Genomic DNA, 20,647 nt, shown 5'->3' with positions numbered 1-20,647 from the left:
CAAATAAAAACTGATGGTAGGGTGACGAGACAGCAAATGTGAAAAATTGGGATGGGGGTGGGGGGTAATAGGAGCCTATATAAGAAAAAGACCTAAAAATCAGGACTGTCCCTATAAAATCGGGACATCTGGTCACCCTAACTGATGGTGAGTGACACGCTGCTGCCAAGTCCCGCTCAGCTGGCCTCTGGGAGAGGAGCTGCTTTGAATGGGATCCCCGGGGTTCTCCCACTGCATGGCAGGGTCGGTGGTCTCTGCTGCAAAGGGACGCAGGCCCATCTTGGGGCTGGGCAGGGGACGGTGCACTGACTTTCCATTGGGAGGTGGTGTGGGGGGAGGTGACCAGGAATGGGCATGGTGCTAGGACAGAGAGGAGAAGGCCATGCTCTGCCTATGGCCTGCACAGCCCTGGTGTGCGGAGCTGGGCCTGGTCCCTCGTGCACAGCAGTGAGGGCTGGGCCCAGGGCCCAGCAGGCCGAGTCCCAGCCAGCTCTGCTTTTGCTTTAAAAAAAATCAGCTGTGTGTGTCTGTAAAGACAATCAGGAACCATCTACATGTCCAATGCAGGGCTGCCTGCCTGAGTCTGCTCAGAGCCTGGAACAGGAGGGTGCTGCCTGTGCAGGGCCCTAGACCTGTCACTCACCCCCCCACTGCTCCAGCAGTCTCTGCCACCCCCCACCCAGCAGGGCCTCTGTGGGGCACTTTGCTAACAAGCTGCTCTGGAAGGGGCGGGACTAAGGTCCCAGTTTGCCTTAATCCAGGCCTAGAATGGCCAAGACGGGGGAGGGAAGCTCGCAGGGTGAGTGGGAGCCGGAACGCTTGTTCCTCCCCCATTTATGGGGGTGGCCTTGCAGGGGCTGGAATGAGCCGGGGGGAGTATCTGCACAGCCAGCAGCGTGGAGAAATGCATCGAGGGGGGGGAGGCTTTGGAATGGCCCCAGCAAGGCGACAGCGGGGGGTGGGGGGACATGTCTAATGGTTAGAACAGGGCAGGGAGCCAGGACTCCTGAGTTCTGGCCTGGGGTGGGGGGTCAGAGCAGGGAGGGACTCGAGCCCTGGCTCAGCACAGAATCTGGCCCAGGGTCCCACGATGGCTGGGTCCCATCCCACCGCACCCAGTTGTGGGCCGGTTTGGGCAGGGGCTGGTCCTGTACCACAGCTGGGTTCGGGCACTGGGGGAGGCATCACTGCAAACCATTTCCTCCCCTGCTCTCCATGGATGCTGCAATCCCAGGGGTGCTAGGGGGTGTCATGCATGTCCAGCCCATAGGACGTGCCGTGTGTCCCCATGGGTACATAGGGGGCCTGCAGGGGGGCACCGACAATTCCCCTGGCCCAGCGCCTCCCCCCCCCTCCCCCAAGCTGCCACTGCCCGTCCAGCCACCATGGTGTCATGCAGTGACATGCGCTGGCGGCCAACTGGGTCACACCAGACCCACTCCCAGGGCACACCCTGCACTGATGTGAGCACAAGGGTGCCCTGGGCTGAGCTGGCATCTGCCTGGTGCCGGCTCGCAGCTGCTACTCACCCCCCACAGGACAAGGCCTTGGGCCCACCCACCTGGCCAGCCTCCTGCTGGTGGGCCCGGCATGTGCAGCATTACTGGTGCTGCCCCCCGGCGGGGGGCTAAGGGCAGCAGGGTACCAGGCGACCCAGGGGCCGAAGGAAGCTGGTGACGCAGGGCCCCAGATGTGGCTGCCAGGATGAGTGAATGTCTCAAAAACCATTTTTTTTGAGGCAGCTGCGATGTGAAGGGGGTGGGGGGCAGGGAGCCAGGTCTCCTGGGTTCCAGTCCTGGTTCTGGGAACGATGTGGGGGTCTAGTGGTTAGAGCAGCGGGGGGGTGGGCTGGGTGTTCCCCCCTCTTTCCCCTGTGTCTCTCCAATGGGCTGACTGGGCCCCTGGTGGGGGGGGGTCTGACCATTGCAGGATTCGTTGTGGTTGCTGTAGGTTTGCCTGTGCTCACAGACTCCGACTGGACGGCTGCAAGGGCTGGATCGGGACGTGCTGCGCCTGGGTGTGGGAGCAGAAACCCCCCACCCCGCGGCTGCCCCAGGGACCCTGTGCTCCAGCTGGCCCCAGAGCTCCTGGGGTGGTCCCGGGCCACTTGCTCTTCATGGGAGGGGGACGGGATGCCAGCGAATCTTGTGCCCCTGCCCAGCTGGCTCAGAGATGCAGCGACTTTGTTCGCCTGAGCTGCTGGGCTTAGGCCAGCCCCCTCCCCTCCCCGCCTCCAGGGTAACGCATCCCACCCCGCCTGCCTTGCCCACTAGTGCCCCCCATCACCCCTTCCCCTCCAGTGCTCCCTGTGAGCACCTCCCCCAGCCCCCTTAGTCTGTTTTGTCCTTAGGACTTTGCCTTCACGCTTTCCCCACCTCCCCGCCAGTGCTGGCCTGAGGTCGGGGCTGGGCACTGATTTGCAGGGGCGCAGGCTGGAGGATTTAGTTGCTTTATTGGCAGGCAGCTGGAGGCATCCCATGGCCCCAGGCACACGAACCCCAGCAGTGCGGCGGGTACGCGCTGGGCAAGCAGCGGGGCCTGGCCGGCTGGGGGTGGGCAGAACACAAAGCCTGGGGCTGCCCCAGCTCTAGGTCGGCTCGGCTCAGCTGGCGCAGAGCCCATGGTGGGGACGCACAAGCCCATCATGCTGCAGCCCGGGGGGGAAGGCGGGGGCGAGAGCAGCAGCAGCAGGCCGGCTCCTGCCCCACACTGGAGGGGCTCAGTCCATGGGCGCTGCCCGCAGTGCGGGAGGCCGGCTGGGACCAGGCGATGGGCAGTGGCCGTGGCTGAACTGATCTGCGGTTGCTGAAGAGGGTCCCCAGCGGTGCTGCAGGCAGCTCACTGCACCATGGCTCCAGGGGTCGCAGCCTTGGGGAGAGGCTGATACAGAGACTATTCCAGCGCTGCTCTGGGACCAGTGGGGGGGGGGGGTGTATGGGTGCTCAGGGGCCACCCACCTCCAGCCCCGCCCAGGGACAGCGCAGCCCTAGGGGGTCAGGACCTGGCAAACCGTCCTGTACCAAGGGGCTGACCTGCTGGGGATTGTTCCTGCCGAGTGTGTGGACTGAGTCTATCAAACACTAACTGCTCGGCAACCGGGCAGCAGAGCCCCTGGTCTCCCGGCCTCACAGCACACGGACAGGCCGTAGAACTGAAATATTTCCCCCAGGCAGCATTTGCCTGTGGAACTCACTGCCACAGGATGGCTTAGGAGCTGGGCCTTAGAACGAGAATATCCAGAGCACAACTAGTTCGTAGGAAAAGGAGAGCTGGGGAAGGACCGAGAGCCCTGCTTCAGGAATGCAGCTGACCTCTAACTCCTGGGGCTGCAGCAGCCCTTCACTGGGGCAGATTTGCTGGCTGCCATGTTTCCTACACCATCCTCAGTGGGGCAGACGGCCCTAGACCTGACCTAGGCTGGTGCCTCCTGTGAGAGGGAGGCTGAGCTAGGCTGGGGCTTCTGCAGCTCCAAGCACATGGGAACTGGAGTGAGGGGGTGGTGGGATGCTCGGGCTGCTGTAGGAAAGACGAATGAGTCTGGCCCAGGGCTCAGCCGGGGAGGGGGAGGGGGTGGCGGGTGCAGGAGCATAGAGGGCACAAAGGGGTGGGGGGCCGGACCAAGCAGCCAGCAAACACCTCCATCAGCAAAATCACCCTCCTGAGCGGGACAGCGAGGGGGCCGGTCATGGGCACTGGGGCAGCTCAGGTCGGGGATATGCGCTTGGATTTGGGGGGTGGCGGGGGCGGTGATTTCAGCCCTTTACTTCCATCCACTGTCAGCTGCTAAAACAAAGAGAAACAAGCATTAGTGAGTGGCTCGGGGGGGGGCTGGGCCCTGCTCCCCTGTGGCTCTGGGGGGCTGGGCCCTGCACCCCATGTGGCTCTGGGGAGATCCTGCAGCCCAGGCCCATGGCCAGTACCTTCCCACTGTTGGGTGCGGCGTTCTGCTCCATGAAGGTCTCGTACACGCTGGAGCTGATTTTGCGGGGCAGTGGGGGGGCCTTGCTGGCACTCTTCACCCGTCCTGTGAAGCCCCGGGTGGATCCTGACGCCCCTGCACAGAGAGAGGAGGACACAGCGCTGAGCCCTGCCCTGTCATGGCAGCTGGAGCAAAGCCGGCGCTACCCCGTGGCCTCCTGGTGCCAGCTCCGCGGCTGGGCACATACGGGCTGTGAGGGAGTCAGCAGGCCCTCCGGAGAGCCGAGCCAGGCCGGGACCGGCCACTCCCCGTACAGCCTCTGGGTTTCGGACCGTCTGGCCGCATGGATCCCGCCCTTGGTTCGTGTTGGCCCCGCGGGTAGGAGAGCAGCACAGGGCACTGGGGTGGTGCCCAGGTCTGGCCTGTTCTCCCCCCGCCCGACCCAAAGGCATAAATGGCCCCTCAGGCCCTTCACCCTGGCCAAATCCCAGAGCTCTAGGGGGGCAGGGGAGGGCAGGGAGAGGGCTTCGCATGGCCAGGGCACCTCAAAGACCCCCCAGGCACTGTACGGTGATGACCGGCCAGTGTCCTTGTGGGCCCCGGCCGCTACCTCAGTGCTGGGCCATGGGAGCTGGGAGCCCGGCGTGAGCTGCGATCGCAGACCAGCCCCGCCAGGAGCCCCAGCTACAGCGCAGTGCTGGGCTCCACGTGGCTCCGGGCCACGACATTGCGCCGACAAGCCGCAGCGGTGCCTGGGCCCCCGCAGAGCGAGCGCTCATGGGAGAGCTGCTCCAGCGCCCCCGAACAGGCGTCCCGCAGGCAGGACCCCGTCTGGCTGAGGCTTGGTGCACAGAGGTGACCAGCACCGCGGCACCGGGAGCACAGACGAGGCCTCGGCGCTGATGACCAGGGTCGCACAGCGGAGGAAGCAGCTCACCAGGGCACTGACGGGGGTGGGGGAGGTTACGCAGAGACTCTCCATGGCCAGTCTGCAGCCCCCTCTATGGGGTGCTCGGGCAGAAAAGCCTTCACACGGCCCTGCTGGAGCCTGCGACGGGACCTTCACCCAGACAATAGCGGCACTGAGGAGGGGCGGCCCCAGCAACTCTGGTTTCCCCAAGAATCCGATTATGTGTGTCTGGGGCAAATCCATCCCACCGGGCCTGGGACCAACCCAGACAACCACCGAGCTGCTGGCTATGGCTCAACAGAGCGGGCGTGGCCCGGACACCCCCACCCTAGCTCCACTGGTGCCTCGCAGCCCCCTTCGATCCCCGCCCTGGGTGTCTGTACCTGCCGCACTGGGGGAGGGGAAGGGGGTGCCCGGACATGCTGTGCTGGGGAGGGGAAGGGGGTGTCTGTATCTGCCATGCTGGGGGGGAGGGGAAGGGGGTGTCTGTATCTGCCATGCTGGGGGGAGGACAAGGGGGTGCCTGGACATGCCATGCTGGGGGGGAGGGGAAGGAGTGCCCGGATGTGCCGTGCTGGGGGAGGAGAAGGGGGTGGCCGTACCTGCCATGCTGGGGGGGGAGGGGAAGGGGGTGCCCGGACGTGCCGTGCTGGGGGAGAAGGGGGTGTCCGTACCTGCCACGCTGGGGGGGGAGGGGAAGGGGGTGCCCGGACGTGCCGTGCTGGGGGAGGAGAAGGGGGTGGCCGTACCTGCCACACTGGGGGGGAGGGGAAGGGGAAGGAGGTGCCCGGACGTGCCGTGCTGGGGGAGGAGAAGGGGGTGGCCGTACCTGCCATGCTGGGGGGGAGGGGAAGGGGGTGCCCGGATGTGCCACGCTGGGGGGGAGGGGAAGGGGTGCCCGGATGTGCTGTGCTGGGGGAGGAGAAGGGGGTGGCCGTACCTGCCATGCTGGGGGGGAGGGGAAGGGAGTGTCCGTACCTGCCACGCTGGGGGGGGGAAGGGGAAGGAGGTGCCCGGACGTGCCGTGCTGGTGGGGAGGGGAAGGAGGTGCCCGGATGTGCTGTGCTGGGGGAGGAGAAGGGGGTGGCCGTACCTGCGATGCTGGGGGGGAGGGGAAGGGGGTGCCCGGATGTGCCGTGCTGGGGGAGGAGAAGGGGGTGCCCGGATGTGCCATGCTGGCGGGGAGAGGAAGAGGGTGCCCAGCCGTGCCGTGCTGGGGGAGGAGAAGGGGGTGCCCGGATGTGCCACGCTGGGGGGGAGGGGAAGGGGTGCCCAGATGTGCCGTGCTGCGGGGGAGGGGAAGAGGGTGCCCGGATGTGCCACGCTGGGGGAGGAGAAGGGGGTGTCTGGATGTGCCACGCTGGGGGGGGAGGAGAAGAGGGTGTCCGTACCTGTTGCAGTAGGGGATGCAGCGCTGGCATCTCTCTCCGGGGGTGGCTGTTTTCCCTCGGCACCGGCCAGGCAGCTCTCAGTCATGTTCCGGGAGAGTCTCCACTTCTCCTCCTGGGGGAGCAAGGGGCAGCAGCTCAGGTCCCCAGCCCTGGGCTCCTGGTCCGGGGCAGCAGGTGCCAGCCTCCTCCCAGGCACCTAATGGGCCAGCAGCAACGGCCAAAGCTGGGGCCAGCCCACAGGGCGCAGGGACACAGCGTTGGGGCGCAGGGGTTGCTGGCACACGCTGAGTGGGGGAGTAACATGAATCCTCTAGCTCGTCTTGTTATCCCCCTTTCACAGATGGGGAAACTGAGGCACAGAGGAGCTGGGCCTCACCCAGCAGCTGAGCTGGGAATAGACTCCGGGGCTCTGTGCGGCAGGCCAGGCCGCTCTCACCTAGGCAGGCCTCAGGGCCATGTCCCAGCCCCGCTGTGCTCGGGCACCTGCCCAGGGCAGCGAGGGCACCACGGCTCACAGCATGCAGGGGGCACAGCGAGGGGCACGTGCTGGGGAGGACGCAGCCCACAGCGTGGGGGGTGCAGGCCCGGCAGGGGCCATGGGCTGGGGAGGTGCCATGCAGGGGAACGCGGCTCATGCCGGGGGCAGCTTTACCTGGGCTCCGGGGACTCCAGGACGGACTGGCGCTGCTCCTGCCGCCGGTACCCAAAGAAGGTGCTGCCGCGATTCTCCTTGCGGTCACTCTTGCGCTCCTCAGCCTCAGGGGGACGCTCAGGAGCACAGGGCACTGACTTCCTGGAGGGAGGGGGCTCCGTGCTGCAGCCACCCGCAGGGGAGCCTCGTGAGAGCAGGTGGGGGCAGCGATGGGGGGGCAGGGGGCGATGTAGATTGGAAAGAGGGGAGGGTGAGGGGGGAAGGAGGGCAGGAGCTGGGAGGAGAGGGACAGCGAGGCAGGGTGGGGCTGGGGGGGCAGCCAGTGGCTGAGGGGGGAGGGGAGGGCAGTCCAGGAGGGGATGGGTTGCGAGGCTGGGAGGGCGGCCAGTGGCTGAGGGGAGAGGGGAGGGTAGTCCCGGGGGGGATGGGCTGCGGGGCTGGAGGGCGGCCAGTGGCTGAGGGGGGAGGGGAGGGCAGTCCCGGGGGGGAGGGGCTGCAGGGCTGGGGGGCGGCCAGTGGCTGAGGGGGAGGGGGAGGACAGTCCCGGGGGGGATGGGCTGCGAGGCTGGGAGGGTGGCCAGTGGCTGAGGGGGGAGGGGAGGGCAGTCCCAGGGGGGATGGGCTGCGAGGCTGGGAGGGTGGCCAGTGGCTGAGGGGGGAAGGCAGAGCCGGGGGGGGGTGGGCTGCGAGGCTGGGAGGGCGGCCAGTGGCTGAGGGGGGAGGGGAGGGCAGTCCCGGGGGGGATGGGCTGCGGGGCTGGGGGGGCGGCCAGTGGCTGAGGGGGGAGGGGAGGGCAGTCCCGGGGGGGATGGGCTGCAGGGCTGGAGGGCGGCCAGTGGCTGAGGGGGAGGGGGAGGGCAGTCCCGGGGGGGAGGGGCTGGGAGGGGTGGCCAGTGGCTGATGGGGGAAGGCAGAGCCGGGGGGGGGGGGGGGGGGGGGGGCTGCGAGGCTGGGAGGGCTGCCAGTGGCTGAGGGGGGAAGGCAGAGCCGGGCTGCTCCCTGGCTCCAGGACTCACCTGTCTTGGTGTGGGCGGCTGGGTAGCTCCGTCTCCGGGCCCCACAGCTTGGAGTGGGGGCGGCCTCCGCGCCTCTCCTCCAGGAAGGGCTGCGAGCACAAGGAGCCGGGGGGCCAGGGCTGAGCTTCTCTCCCCAGCTCCAGCCAGGCCTGTCGCCCCCTCCCCCGGCCCAGCCCCTGCCCCACGCTCCCCTCCTGCTCCCCCGGCAGCATGACCACTGGAGCGCTGGGGCCACGGAGAGAGCCCAGCGGGGGTCGGGGGCTTCACAGGGAGGAGGGGGCTGGGGCTGGCTCAGTGCGGACACGGGTCTGCGGCCGGGGGAGGATGAGCAGGGACGCGGGCGCTCGCCCAAAGGCAGGAGCCGAGGACAGAGCCCCAGGGGAGCAGCACGGACAGGGCACTGGGAGCAGTAGGGAAGGCGCAATCGCCCCCCCCCCCTTCCGCCGGCTCGCCTTGGAGCATGAGAAGGCGCCGGACTGGACTGGCCCAGCTGCCCGTCCTGGAGACTGGCCAGCAGCAGCCCTGCTGCTGGGACGGCAGGTTAACCTGCCCCTCCCGACCCGCCAGCCAGAGGTCGGGCTCATGCCCGCGGTTCTAGCCCTGCCACACTCGGTTATTCAGTATTTACTGTGCCAGCTCTGGATGGTCTCGTTCAACGGGGCTGGTCCCTCTATGAACCCTGGTGAGCTCTGGGCCTCAGCAACAGCTTGTGGCCATGAGTTCCACAGGCTAGCCAAGAGCCACATGAAACGCTGGTTACTTTTTCCAATTTTCCTGCTGAGTTGCACTGACTGTCCCCTCCACATCCATGCGCTGAGAGACAGGGAACACGGGGCTCTGCTGCCCCCTCAGCCACCCCCGCACCTGTCTGCTCTCAAAGGGAACAACCCCCCAGCCTGGTCAGTCCCTGAATGCCCTCATCAGTCATCTCAGCACCGCTCTGTGCTGCCCTGCAGGAGCCGGGCGCCGGCACTGCGCAGCACATCCAGATGGGCCGCACCCCGTCTACAGGGCAGCATTATTCTCCTGCCTGTCCTGCAGCTCGGCGGCTCGTTTGCTGCACATTGTGTCGAGGTCAGACTGAGCTGCCCAGCGACACTGGGTCTGTTTGCTGGGAGGATACAGACGCTCCCCGGCTTAGGCAAGCGTTACGTTCCGGAACACCTTGCGTAACTCGAATTTTGCATAAGTCGGAAACGTATACCCGACCATTACGCAAAAAAAAACCCCCAAACCCTCCTATTTCTAGCTTACGGAACTTTTCCCATGAACGCGGATTTGGTAAGTCGGGTTTGTGTAACCGGGGGGGCGTCTGCACTGTTAAGTTAGGCCCTGAGAAGGCACATGACGAGTTCAGATTAAACCCTCCAATGTGTGTTACTTCATATTAGTCAACCCTGAATCCCAGCTGTGCTTGCCAGCATGCTGCCTTTTCCCCTCCATCAGTCCCTCAAATTCCTCACGGGCTCCTCTGGGCGCAGCTCCCCTCAATACCTTTGTGCCATCTGGAGATTCACACGTCCCTTTTCCAGCTTGTTAATAAATATCTGAAACCCCAGTCTCCCCCTGGGGCCCTGCTGTGACCCCTCTGCTCTGATGGAAACAGACCATCGATCCCTGCTCTGTTCTGAGCCTTCTGCTCCAGGGCAGTGCTTCGCCCTCACCCCACAGCGACTGGTTCCTTACCAGGCTCCTGTGAGAGGCTTTGCCAAGGGCATTCGAATGGCAGCTGCTGGCTGACGACCAGGTGCAGAGACGCCGAAAGATCTTGCTCTGCAGCTGCCAAGCCCCTCTTGGAGTGAGCTCCAGGGGTTTCATTGTTCGACTGCCGGCACCTTCCCTGGTGCAGGGCTCAGGCTCATGGCCTGCGGGCACCCAGCCCACCCAGCGCCGGTTACAGCGAGTCACAACCTGGCTGATTTGGGGGGCTTTGCTGGCAGCTCAACTGCTGCATGAAACTGCTCCCGGCTCCTGGATGGGCCTTCTGGGCCCAGCCACTGGCTGGCTGCCTTGTACGTTAGCCTTTGACTCGTCAGCCCCGCTCCAGCCCTGGGTGCCAGCACCACCCCCTTCCCTGCAGGCCCCTGCCCCCTCCCTGGGGCACAGAGAAACCATTCGGCTTCTCAACGTCCATCTCCTTAGCACCTCCACCCCACTGACCCTGCCCCCACTGACCCTGCTCCCAGCCTGACAGGCGGCCCCGCTGACCCTGCATCCGCTGACCCTGCTCCCAGCCAGCCAGGCGGCCCCGCTGACCTGAACCCGCTGACCCTGCTCCCAGCCTGCCAGGCGGCCCTGCTGACCTGAACCCGCTGACCCTGCTCCCAGCCTGCCAGGCGGCCCTGCTAACCCTGCACCCGCTGACCCTGCTCCCAGCCTGCCGGGCGGCCCCGCTGACCTGAACCCGCTGACCCTGCTCCCAGCCTACCAGGCGGCCCCGCTGACCTGAACCCGCTGACCCTGCACCCGCTGACCCTGCCCCCAGCCTGCCAGGCGGCCCCGCTGACCTGAACCCGCTGACCCTGCACCCGCTGACCCTGCCCCCAGCCTGCCAGGCGGCCCCGCTGACCCTGCACCCGCTGACCCTGCACCCGCTGACCCTGCTCCCAGCCTGCCAGGCGGCCCCGCTGACCTGAACCCGCTGACCCTGCACCCGCTGACCCTGCCCCCAGCCTGCCAGGCGGCCCCGCTGACCCTGCACCCGCTGACCCTGCTCCCAGCCAGCCGGGCAGCCCCGCTGACCCTGCCCCCACTGACCCTGCTCCCAGCCTGCCAGGCGGCCCCGCTGACCCTGCACCCGCTGACCCTGCTCCCAGCCTGCCAGGCGGCCCCGCTGACCCTGCACCCGCTGACCCTGCACCCAGCCTGCCGGGCGGCCCCGCTGACCCTGCCTCCAGCCTGCCAGGCGGCCCCTGCTGCCCCTGCCCCCAGCCTGCCAGGCGGCCCCGCTGCACCTGCCCCAACCTGCCAGGCGGCCCCCGCTGCCCCTGCCCCCGCTGCCCCTGCCCCCAGCCTGCCAGGCGGCCCCCGCTGACCCTGCACCTGCTGACCCTGCCCCCAGCCTGCCGGGTGGCCCCGCTGACCCTGCTCCCAGCCAGCCAGGCAGTCCTGCTGACCTGCCCCCACCCATGGCCTGCAGGCAGCCTCTCCCATCCCCTGCCTGACCCCCCACCCACTCCCGCCCCTTGCCCGCCCAGCACTCACCAGCTCCCGCAGGCCGTACTGGCTCTCCACCTTGGCTCGCAGCTGCACGAAGCACTGCTCCATGCGCTCGGGAAGGGCCTGAGGTCCTCAGTCACCTTCCTGCCGTGGATCCGGATCCCCTCTGCCAAGAGCGGAATCTGCCGGGAAACAGGCCCAGTGCCAGCGCCCGCAGGACGGACACGGGCCTTGGCTCACACAACCCAGGCGCTACAGGGACAAGGGTCCCTGGGTGGAGGCCTGGGGAGCAACGGGGGCAGGGCAGCACCCACATGGGCCTGGCAGGGCTGAGGGGTCATTGCCTGGTGCCAGAATGGGCAGCAGCCTGCCCAGGGCAAAGGGCTCAGGAGAAGATCCCCCCGTTTGGGGAACTCTAAGGATCCTCCCATGTTGTGCCTGGAGCAGCTACTGAGGGGGCTCCTGGCTGTAGGAGGCTGGGCAGAAACACCCCCAGGAAGCCCTGGATGCTGGGGAGCCCTGCAGCAAGAGGGGAGGTACCTGCCAGGCGATCAGATCCTGCAGCTTCTCAATACTGGCCTGGTCCTCGGGGTGCTCCGTCAGATAGGCCTCCTGGAAAAACGCCTGCAACAACAAACCCGCCTCAGCTCCTACCTTGTCCTGGCTCAGAACATGGCCTCAGCCCCCGGCAGGGTGGAGCTGAGCATGAAGCAGAGACACATCTCACTCCCGACCCACAGCCCCTGGCTGTGTAAGCCCTGGGCTCCCTCCTCTGCTCTCTGTCCCCCAGCTCTGCCGGTGCCCTCACTCCCAACCCACAGCCCCCAGCTATCCATAAAAAGTATGGACAGGATGAATGGACTATAAGGTGGATAGAAAGCTGGCTAGATCGTCGGGCTCAACGGGTAGTGATCAACGGCTCCATGTCTAGTTGGCAGCCGGTTTCAAGCAGAGTGCCCCAAGGGTCGGTCCTGGGGCCAGTTTTGTTTAATATCTTTATTAATGATCTGGAGGATGGTGTGGACTGCACTCTCAGCAAGTTTGCAGATGACACTAAACTAGGAGGCGTGGTAGATACCGCTGGAGGGAAGGGATAGGATACAGAGGACACAGACAAATTAGAGGATTGGGCCAAAAGAAACCTGATGAGGATGAACAAGGACAAGTGCAGAGTCCTAGTGGTACCTGATGACAGAACAAGGAGCAATGGTCTCAAGTTGCAGTGGGGGAGGTTTAGGTTGGATATTAGGAAACACTATTTCACTAGGAGGGTGGTGAAGCACTGGAATGGGTTACCTAGGGAGGTGGTGGAATCTCCTTCCTTAGAAGTTTTCAAGGTCAGGCTTGACAAAGCCCTGGCTGGGATGATTTAGTTGGGGGTTGGTCCTGCTTTGAGCTGGGGGTTGGACTAGATACCTCCTGAGGTCCCTTCCAACACTGATATTCTATGGTTCTATGAGCCATGGGCTCCCTCCTCTGCTCCCCAACTCTGCCAGTGCCCCTCACTCCCGACCCACAGCCCCTGCCAGCCCAGCCCCCCCAGCTCTGCCAGTTCCTCTCACTCCCGACCCACAGCCCCTGCCAGCCCAGCCCCCCCAGCTCTGCCAGTTCCTCTCACTCCCGACCCACAGCCCCTGCCAGCCCAGCCCCCCTGTGACATTATTGACATAAACTGGGACCATATAGATCATTGTTGCAACCAAGGTCCTGTAGTAGCACCCAAATCTTGTATAAAGGGGGTCAATGGGGTGTCTAAGACAAGGTTATGGGTTACTGGTTATGATTATGCTGTCTATATGTGTGTATCAGTTTTGTAGTTGAAGTTAGGAATATTGGCTCTATACTGTCTGTATGGCAAACTTATTCTATGCTTCTGGGTGACATCCCAGACAAGCTGGTGTTAGCTCTGCCTAGCCTGCTTGATGGCCCATTAAGGACCATCAGCTACACAACTGACCCATTGAGAGAAGGCAAATATGCCTTGAGACTCAGCAAAGTATGCAGGAACTTGCCCATGTGACTCCAGACTCCATTTTGTTGTAATTTTCCACAGTAAGAACAAAGAGGTGTTCTTACACCTGGAAAAGACTATATAAGGGTGATGCCTCATCTCCATTTTGTCTTCAATCCTGCTTCATACCTCTGGAGGAACTTTGCTACAAGCTGAAACTTTGAACAAAGGACTGAATGAACCATCCCATCTGGGGATGTATTCCAGAGACTTGATTTTGAACCTGCAGTTTATTCCATCGCTGCTGCAAGCCTGAACCAAGAACTTTGCCATTACTGTATGTAACTGATTCCATTTAACCAATTCTAACTCTCATCTCTATCTTTTTTCTTTTATGAATAAACCTTTAGATTTTAGATTCTAAGGGATTGGCAACAGCGTGATTTGTGGGTAAGATCTGATTTGTATATCGACCTGGGTCTGGGGCTTGGTCCTTTGGGATCAGGAGAACCTTTTTTCTTTTACTGGGGTATTGGTTTCATAACCATTTGTCCCCATAACGAGTGGCACTGGTGGTGATACTGGGAAACTGGAGTGTCTAGTCTGGCTGGTTTGGTTTGCCTTAGAGGTGGAAAAAACCCCAGGCTTGGGCTGTAACTGCCCTGTTTAAGCACTTTGTCCTGAGTTAAAAGCAACAGAGGGTCCTGTGGCACCTTTAAGACTAACAGAAATATTGGGAGCATAAGCTTTCATGGGTAAGAACCTCACTTCTTCAGATACAGATGTCCTGAGTTGGCACTCTCGGTTGGGTCCCGCCAGAGCCACATCGTCACGCCCCCCCCAGCTCTGCCAGTGCCCCTCACTCCCGACCTGCAGCCCCTGCTACCCCAGCCTGCCCCCACAGCTCTGCCAGTGCCCCTCACTCCCGACCTGCAGCCCCTGCTACCCCAGTCCTGCCCCCCCAGCTCTGCCGGTGCCCCTCAATCCCAAGCCACAGCCCCTGCCAGCCCAGTCCTGCCCCCCCAGCTCTGCCAGTGCCCCTCACTCCCGATCCACAGCCCTGTACCCCAGCCCCCCCCCAGCTCTGCCGGTGCCCCTCACTCCCGACCCGCAGCCCCTGCTAGCCCAGCCCTGCCCCCCCAGCTCTGCCAGTGCCCCTCACTCCCGACCCGCAGCCCCTGCTAGCCCAGCCCTGCCCCCCCAGCTCTGCCAGTGCCCCTCACTCCCGACCCGCAGCCCTGTACCCCAGCTCTGCCAGTGCCCCTCACTCCTGATCCGCAATCCCCAGCGATGTGAGCCATGGGTTGCCAACGTTCTAATAGCACAAAACCGAACACCCCTGCCCCGCCCCCTGCCCCGCTCACTCCATCTCTCCCATCCTCACTCACTTTCACCAAGCTGGGAGGAGGAGCTGAGGGGTTTGGAATGCGGGAGGGGGCTCCAGGCTGGGGCAGGGGGTTGGAGTGTGGGAGGGGGTGAGGACTTCGGCTGGGGGGAGAGCTGAGGGGTTTGGAGTGTGGGAGGGGACTCCAGGCTGGGGGGTGGAGCTAAGGGGTTTAGAGTGCGGGAGGGGGCTCCTGGCTGGGGCAGGTGGTTGGGGTGTGGGAGGGGTGCGGGCTCCGGGCTGGGGGGTGGAGCTGAGGGGTTTAGAGTGCGGGAGGGGACTCCCGGCTGGGGCAGGTGGTTGGGGTGTGGGAGGGGGTGCGGGCTCCGGGCTGGGGGGTGGAGCTGAGGGGTTTGGAGTGCGGGAGGGGGCTCCAGGCTGGGGCAGGTGGTTGGGGTGTGGGAGGGGTGCTGGCTCCTGGCTGGGGGGTAGAGCTGAGGGGTTTAGAGTGCGGGAGGGGACTCCCGGCTGGGGCAGGTGGTTGGGGTGTGGGAGGGGTGCGGGCTCCGGGCTGGGGGGTGGAGCTGAGGGGGTTGGGGTGCGGGAGGGGGCTCCAGGCTGGGGCAGGTGGTTGGGGTGTGGGAGGGGTGCTGGCTCCTGGCTGGGGGGTAGAGCTGAGGGGTTTAGAGTGCGGGAGGGGACTCCCGGCTGGGGCAGGTGGTTGGAGTGCGGGAGGGGGCTCCTGGCTGGGGCAGGTGGTTGGGGTGTGGGAGGGGTGCGGGCTCCGGGCTGGGGGTGGAGCTGAGGGGGTTGGAGTGCGGGAGGGAACTCCCGGCTGGGACAGGGGGTTGGGGTGTGGGAGAGGGTTCAGGGTGTGGGCTCTGCACGGGCGGCGCTTACCTCGGGCAGCTCCCGGAAGCAACGGGCATGTCCCTCTGGCTCCCAGGCTCAGGGTGGCCACGTGGCTCCGCACACTGCCCCTGCCTGCAGGCACTGCTCCCGCAGCTTCCACTGGCTGTAGTTCCTGGGGCGCGCAGAGACCCCCTGGCCGCCCCTGCGCCTAGGAGCCAGACATGCCGGCTGCTTCGGGGAGCTGCATGGAGCCGGGCAGGGAGCCTGCCTTAGCCCCGCTGTGCTGCCGACTGGACTTTTAGTGGCCCGGTCAGCAGTGCTGACCAGGGTCCATTTTCGACCGGGCGTTCCGGTGGACAAGCAGACCTGGCAACCCTACTTGTGCTCCCTTGCCCACAGCTCTGCCAGTGCCCCTCACTCCCGACCCGCAGCCCCTGCTACCCCAGCCCTGGGCTCCCCCCACAGCTCTGCCAGTGCCCCTCACTCCCGACCCTGCAGCCCCTGCTACCCCATCCCTGCCCCCCCCAGCTTTGCCGGTGCCCCTCACTCCTCAGTCGCAGCCCCTGCTAGCCCAGCCCTGGGCTCCCCCAGCTCTGCCAGTGCCCCTCACTCCCGACCCGCAGCCCCTGCTAGCCCAACCCTGCCCCCCCAGCTCTGCCAGTGCCCCTCACTCCCGACCCGCAGCCCCTGCTACCCCAGCCCTGCCCCCCCCAGCTCTGCCAGTGCCCCTCACTCCCGACCTGCAGCCCCTGCTAGCCCAACCCTGCCCCCCCCAGCTCTGCCAGTGCCCCTCACTCCTGACTCACAGCCCCTGCTAGCCCAGCCCTGCCCCCCCCAGCTCTGCCAGTGCCCCTCACTCCCGACCCGCAGCCCCTGCTAGCCCAGCCCTGATGGTGCCCCTCACTCCTGACTCGCAGCCCCTGCTACCCCAGCCCTCCCCCCCAGCTCTGTCGGTGCCCCTCACTCCCGACCTGCAGCCCCTGCCAGCCCAGCCCTGCCCCCCCAGCTCAGCTGATGCTCCTGAGCCGTCTCACCTGCTGATGCTCCTCACTCCCGACCCGCAGCCCCTGGTACCCCAGCCCTGGGCTCCCCACAGACGATAACTACTCTGATGTTTTTCACTGCTCCCTGCACGACAGCAGCTCACTGGAGGCAGGTGGTGATGTCCCCTCGTTTGGGGTCAGTCCTCCAAAGCAGCAGGACTGCGCTCTGCCCCACTCGCCCCGGAGCTCTCACCGTCTCATACTTGGCGAAGCCCCCCATGACGGCCGGGTCCACGATGCCATTGAGGAGCATGGAGAGCGGGTTGACAGGCAGGCTGGGCTCGCTGTGGTGCCGGTTGATCTCAGTCAGGATTTTCTCATTGGTTTTCTTCATAGTCTCGATGGCATTTTCCAGGGGGCTGATAATGGTCTGGGCCGCAGGAGGGAGGCTGTTTAGTGGCTGCAGAGGGCTGGGGGGCTCGGCCCATTTCACCCAGGGCCCCCCCGGCTCGCCACAATCCCGCCTGGGCAGGCTGTGATCCCCCCCAGGGACCCCACTACAAATCTCACCCGCCTGCGTCCAAGCTGCTCCGAGGGTCATGTCGCCAGTTTACATTCCCAACACGCAGGGCGTCGCCAGAGTCCTGGCTCTGCTGCGTCCACCCCCTGTGGCTGGGGACTCCTGGGCAAGCCAGGCTTCCTGCCCTAGGCACTACACAAGCAGGGCTGTGGCCACCTCCCCCCACACTACCTCTGGGGCTCACCAGGTAGCTGGGACTGGCCAGAGAACATTGAATCCAGATTTAACCAGGTGTGACAAAGAGGGAATGTGTGCCTCAGTTTCCCCCAGACCTTGCATGGCTCCCCAGCGGGGCAGGGGGTTAAGTTTGCTCCCAGGACAGGCCAAGAGTAAGGAACCGGCTGAAACTGCTCCAGAGCACCAGGGGGTCGGAGAGACAACGCCAGCTCCAGTGACTCCCGGGTCTCCTGCCTCTCAGCCCGGAGCTGAGCAGAGACCCCAGCCAAGAACAAAGGCCTGGGGCAGGCGGGGGTGGGGTGGCTAAGCATGGGTAGGAGGGTACCCCTCCCTGGTGCTTGGCTCCCGTACCCAGCCCCCCCCCTCCCCCCCGATGCTCGGCACCCTTGGCTCCCGTACCCAGCCCCCCCCCCCATGCTCTGCACCCTTGGCTCCCGTACCCAGCCCCCCCCCCCCGATGCTCGGCACCCTTGGCTCCCGTACCCAGCCCCCCCCCCCCCCCCGATGCTCGGCACCCTTGGCTCCCGTACCCAGTCCCCCCCCCCCCCGATGCTCGGCACCCTTGGCTCCCGTACCCAGTCCCCCCCCCCCCCCCCGATGCTCGGCATCCACCCCCCGCTTCCCACCTCCCTCAGTTCCCCCCTGCCAGGGCCTCACCCTGGCGGTGGCTATGACCATGAACCAGCGCAGGATCCCAGGCAGCGGATAGGCCGTCACGTAGGTCGTTCTCTCAATCCACATGGTCTGCAGGGGGGTGTCAGAGCTCAGTCATCACATGGGCCTTGGCTGAGGGAAGCTGAACAGTTCCTCCCACCTGGGAACCCCCCGGCCCCCAACCCGAGCACAGGGCCCCCCCGATACTCACTCCCACCCTGGCACACCTGCACCCCGCCATTCCCCCCTAAGAACGGGGCTCCCCCCTACCCCAGGAACTGGCTCACCGCAAACTCGTTGTCAGGGTCCTTCGGGCCTTTCCTGAAGGGCCGCGAGTAGCTGAACTGCTGGACGTTGTTGGCTTTATAGAAACTGCAGGAAGAAGGCGGGGTCAGCGTCGAGGGGGGGTAGCATCGGGGGGTGGGGGGTAGCATTAGGGGGGGTGGGCACTCCCTCCATGTACTGCACCCTGTTCCAGGACCTGCATCAACTACCCACCCCGCCCCGCCCCAGCACCCATCCTGGCCCCCTGGGGAATTGCCTTCCCATACCGGGGGACCCACCCCCCGAGCACCCTTCCTGGCCCCAAGAGCTGCGGCTGGGGGGCACTGGCACGCCCTCCTTGGGGGGTCTGGGCCCTGGGCACTCACTTGACAATCTGCTCAGGGACGTTCCTGCCCCTGAATCGGTCCCTGGCCTCCTCCACGGGCTGCACGGTGAAGCACTGGATATCTGGGCCGAGTGAAGGAGCAGCCAGAGCACGGGTCTGTCTGGGCTGAGCCCTGCGCCTGCCACACCCAGCCAGACCCCCGTGCAAGGGAAGCCCCGTGGCGGGCACACTTGGGCCTATGCGGGGCGCGCTCGGGAGAGGGGAGGGCCTATGCGGGGCGCGCTTGGGATGGGGGACACGCTCTGCCAGGCTCCCGGGCCCGTGGTAACACCGACAGCCCCCGGTGGTCAGCAGGCAGGGCCGGCGCTTCCACTGGGCGACCCTAGGCGGTCACCTAGGGCGGCAGGATTTGGGAGGCGGCATTTTGCCAACCTCGGCGGAAATTCAGCAGCGAGGGCTCCTTCTGCTCTGGGTCTTCGGCGGAAATTCAGCAGCGAGGGCTCCTTCTGCTCCGGGTCTTCGGCGGAAATTTGGCAGCGGGTCCTTCACTCGCTCCGGGACCCGCCGCCGAAGTGCCCCGAAGACGCGGAGCGGAAGGACCCACCGCCAAATGCTCAGAGGAGGAGCGCTGCCGCCTGGGGCGGCAAAAACCCTGGCGCTGCTCCTGGACCCAGGCGGGATTGAACCAGGGGCCTCTGGAGCTTAGTGCATGAGCCTTGACTGCAGAGCTAAAAGCCAGCCGGCTGTAGGGCAGACTCGTAATCTCGGTGCCACTAGATGCAACAGAGTAGGGTTACCATATTTAAAAAATAAAAAAAGAGGACACTCCACGGGGCCCTGGCCCCGCCCCTTTCCACCCCCAGCCCCGCCCCAACTCCGCCCATTCCCCAAAGTCCCCGCCCTAACTCCCCCTCCTCCCTCCCAGCCACGCGAAAAGGGCTGCCCAAGCGCTACCGGCTTCACGGTTTGCCGGGCAGCCCCCAGACCCTGCGCCCCCGGCCAGCACTTCCCCAGCGCAGGGTCTGGAGGCTGCCTGGCAACCGTGAAGCCGGTAGCGCTCGGGCTTTGGGCAGCCCCCTATGCCTCCGGACCCTGCGCCCCCGGCCGGGCACTTCCCCTCCCGGCTCCAGCTGCTCTGCTCCTCCCCTGACTCTTCGGCTCTGTTTAAGAGCCAAGCTGCCCGAGCCAGCGTTATGGGCTTCGGGCAGCCCCCCTGCCTCCGGACCCTGTGCCGCCGGAGCAGAGCAGCTGGAGCCGGGGAGGAGAAGTGCCCGGCCGGCGGCTGGGGTCCGGAGGCACGGAGGCTGCCCGAAGCCGGTAGCACTGGCTCGGGGAACTAAGCTCTTAAACAGAGCCGAAGTCTGAGTCAGGGGAGGAGCACAGCAGCCGCGGGAGAGGAAGTGCCCATCCGGTATTTTTCCCGGACATGTTCGGCTTTTTGACAATTCCCCCCGGACGGGGGTTTGATTGCCGAAAAGCCGGACATGTCCGGGAAAAGCCGGACGTATGGTAACCCTACAACAGAGCCTCGCACCCAGGAGGTGTGTGGGTTACACCGGGATACCAGACAGCTGGGCTTGGCCACGGAGCTGGGTACGGGGAGGATACACTGGCCCGGTGAGTCGGTGACGTCCTGCTCCGGCGGGGACGTGGTCTGCAGCTTCTCGGCGTAGGGGAAGGGAGTCAGCAGCCGCATCTCAAAGTCCTCCCGGCGCTCGTACTCCTTGCCTCGGTAAATGAACACCCTGTTCTGGGGGGTGGGGGGAAAGGTCAGTGTCCCTGTCCTGGCCCACGAGGGCCGCGTCTGCCCAGCCCAACCCTGCTGCAATGACCTGGCCCAGCGTGGGGGAGGAATCACCTGGCGCTGGTGGGAAGTGGGGGACCCGTCCTGGCCCAGCGGGGGTGAAGGTGGGGGACCAGCTGGCGCTGGCAGGGAGTGGGGGGCCCGGCCTGGCTCCTCCCCCACTATCCCACCCTCGGCTCTGTGGGTGCCCCTTGGCCCCTCCCCCACTATCCCAGCCCTTCCCCCTCCCCCCAGACCCTGCACGCTGTCAGGATCTCTCTCAGGAAGTCGAGGCAGGGGGCCCAGGCCACAGGGTCTTTCCAGAGGCAGTGGGGGGAGAGGAGCATGGTGGGGTCTGGGGCTCGGCCATCAGCAGGGGGCCCTTGCTCAACGCTGTCAAAGGGGCCGACAGCGACCCGGCATCTGGGGCCCAGGAGCACATGCCAGTGCTCAGCTGTGGGCCGGCAGAGGGTGGGACGCCGGCGGCTGGCAGAGGGTGGGACGCCGGCCTGGCTGGCAGAGGGTGGGACGCCGGCGGCTGGCAGAGGGTGGGACGCTGGCCTGGCTGGGAGGCTGGCTGTGATGGGCCCAGGGGAGGCAGGGGGTCTCTTACCCGCAGGAACGTGGGGAAGCCCTGCCCGTAGTAGCCCACGGCGAAGTAGTCTGGGCTAGGCCGCAGCACCTTC

General features: G+C 65.5%; 1 protein-coding gene across 1 annotated transcript in view; it reads right to left on the bottom strand.

The window, feature by feature from the left end:
* Window positions 1-2,434: 2,434 nt before the first annotated feature.
* LOC135984083 (dedicator of cytokinesis protein 1-like) overlaps window positions 2,435-20,647 on the bottom strand; it is a 36,424-nt gene continuing 18,211 nt past the window's right edge. Inside the window, 14 exon segments of the mRNA XM_065598525.1 lie at window positions 2,435-3,783; window positions 3,921-4,054; window positions 6,221-6,334; window positions 6,874-7,034; window positions 7,889-7,977; window positions 11,093-11,163; window positions 11,166-11,229; window positions 11,588-11,671; window positions 16,411-16,587; window positions 17,572-17,658; window positions 17,856-17,940; window positions 18,219-18,300; window positions 19,787-19,928; window positions 20,575-20,643. Of these exon segments, the coding sequence (XP_065454597.1) occupies window positions 3,703-3,783; window positions 3,921-4,054; window positions 6,221-6,334; window positions 6,874-7,034; window positions 7,889-7,977; window positions 11,093-11,163; window positions 11,166-11,229; window positions 11,588-11,671; window positions 16,411-16,587; window positions 17,572-17,658; window positions 17,856-17,940; window positions 18,219-18,300; window positions 19,787-19,928; window positions 20,575-20,643 (1,440 nt within the window). The 3' untranslated portion in view covers window positions 2,435-3,702.

This window comes from Chrysemys picta, chromosome 5 (genome assembly GCF_011386835.1).
Source record: "Chrysemys picta bellii isolate R12L10 chromosome 5, ASM1138683v2, whole genome shotgun sequence".
In the NCBI taxonomy this organism is placed as follows: Eukaryota; Metazoa; Chordata; order Testudines; family Emydidae; genus Chrysemys; species Chrysemys picta.
This window is presented reverse-complemented; position numbering and strand designations above follow the sequence as displayed.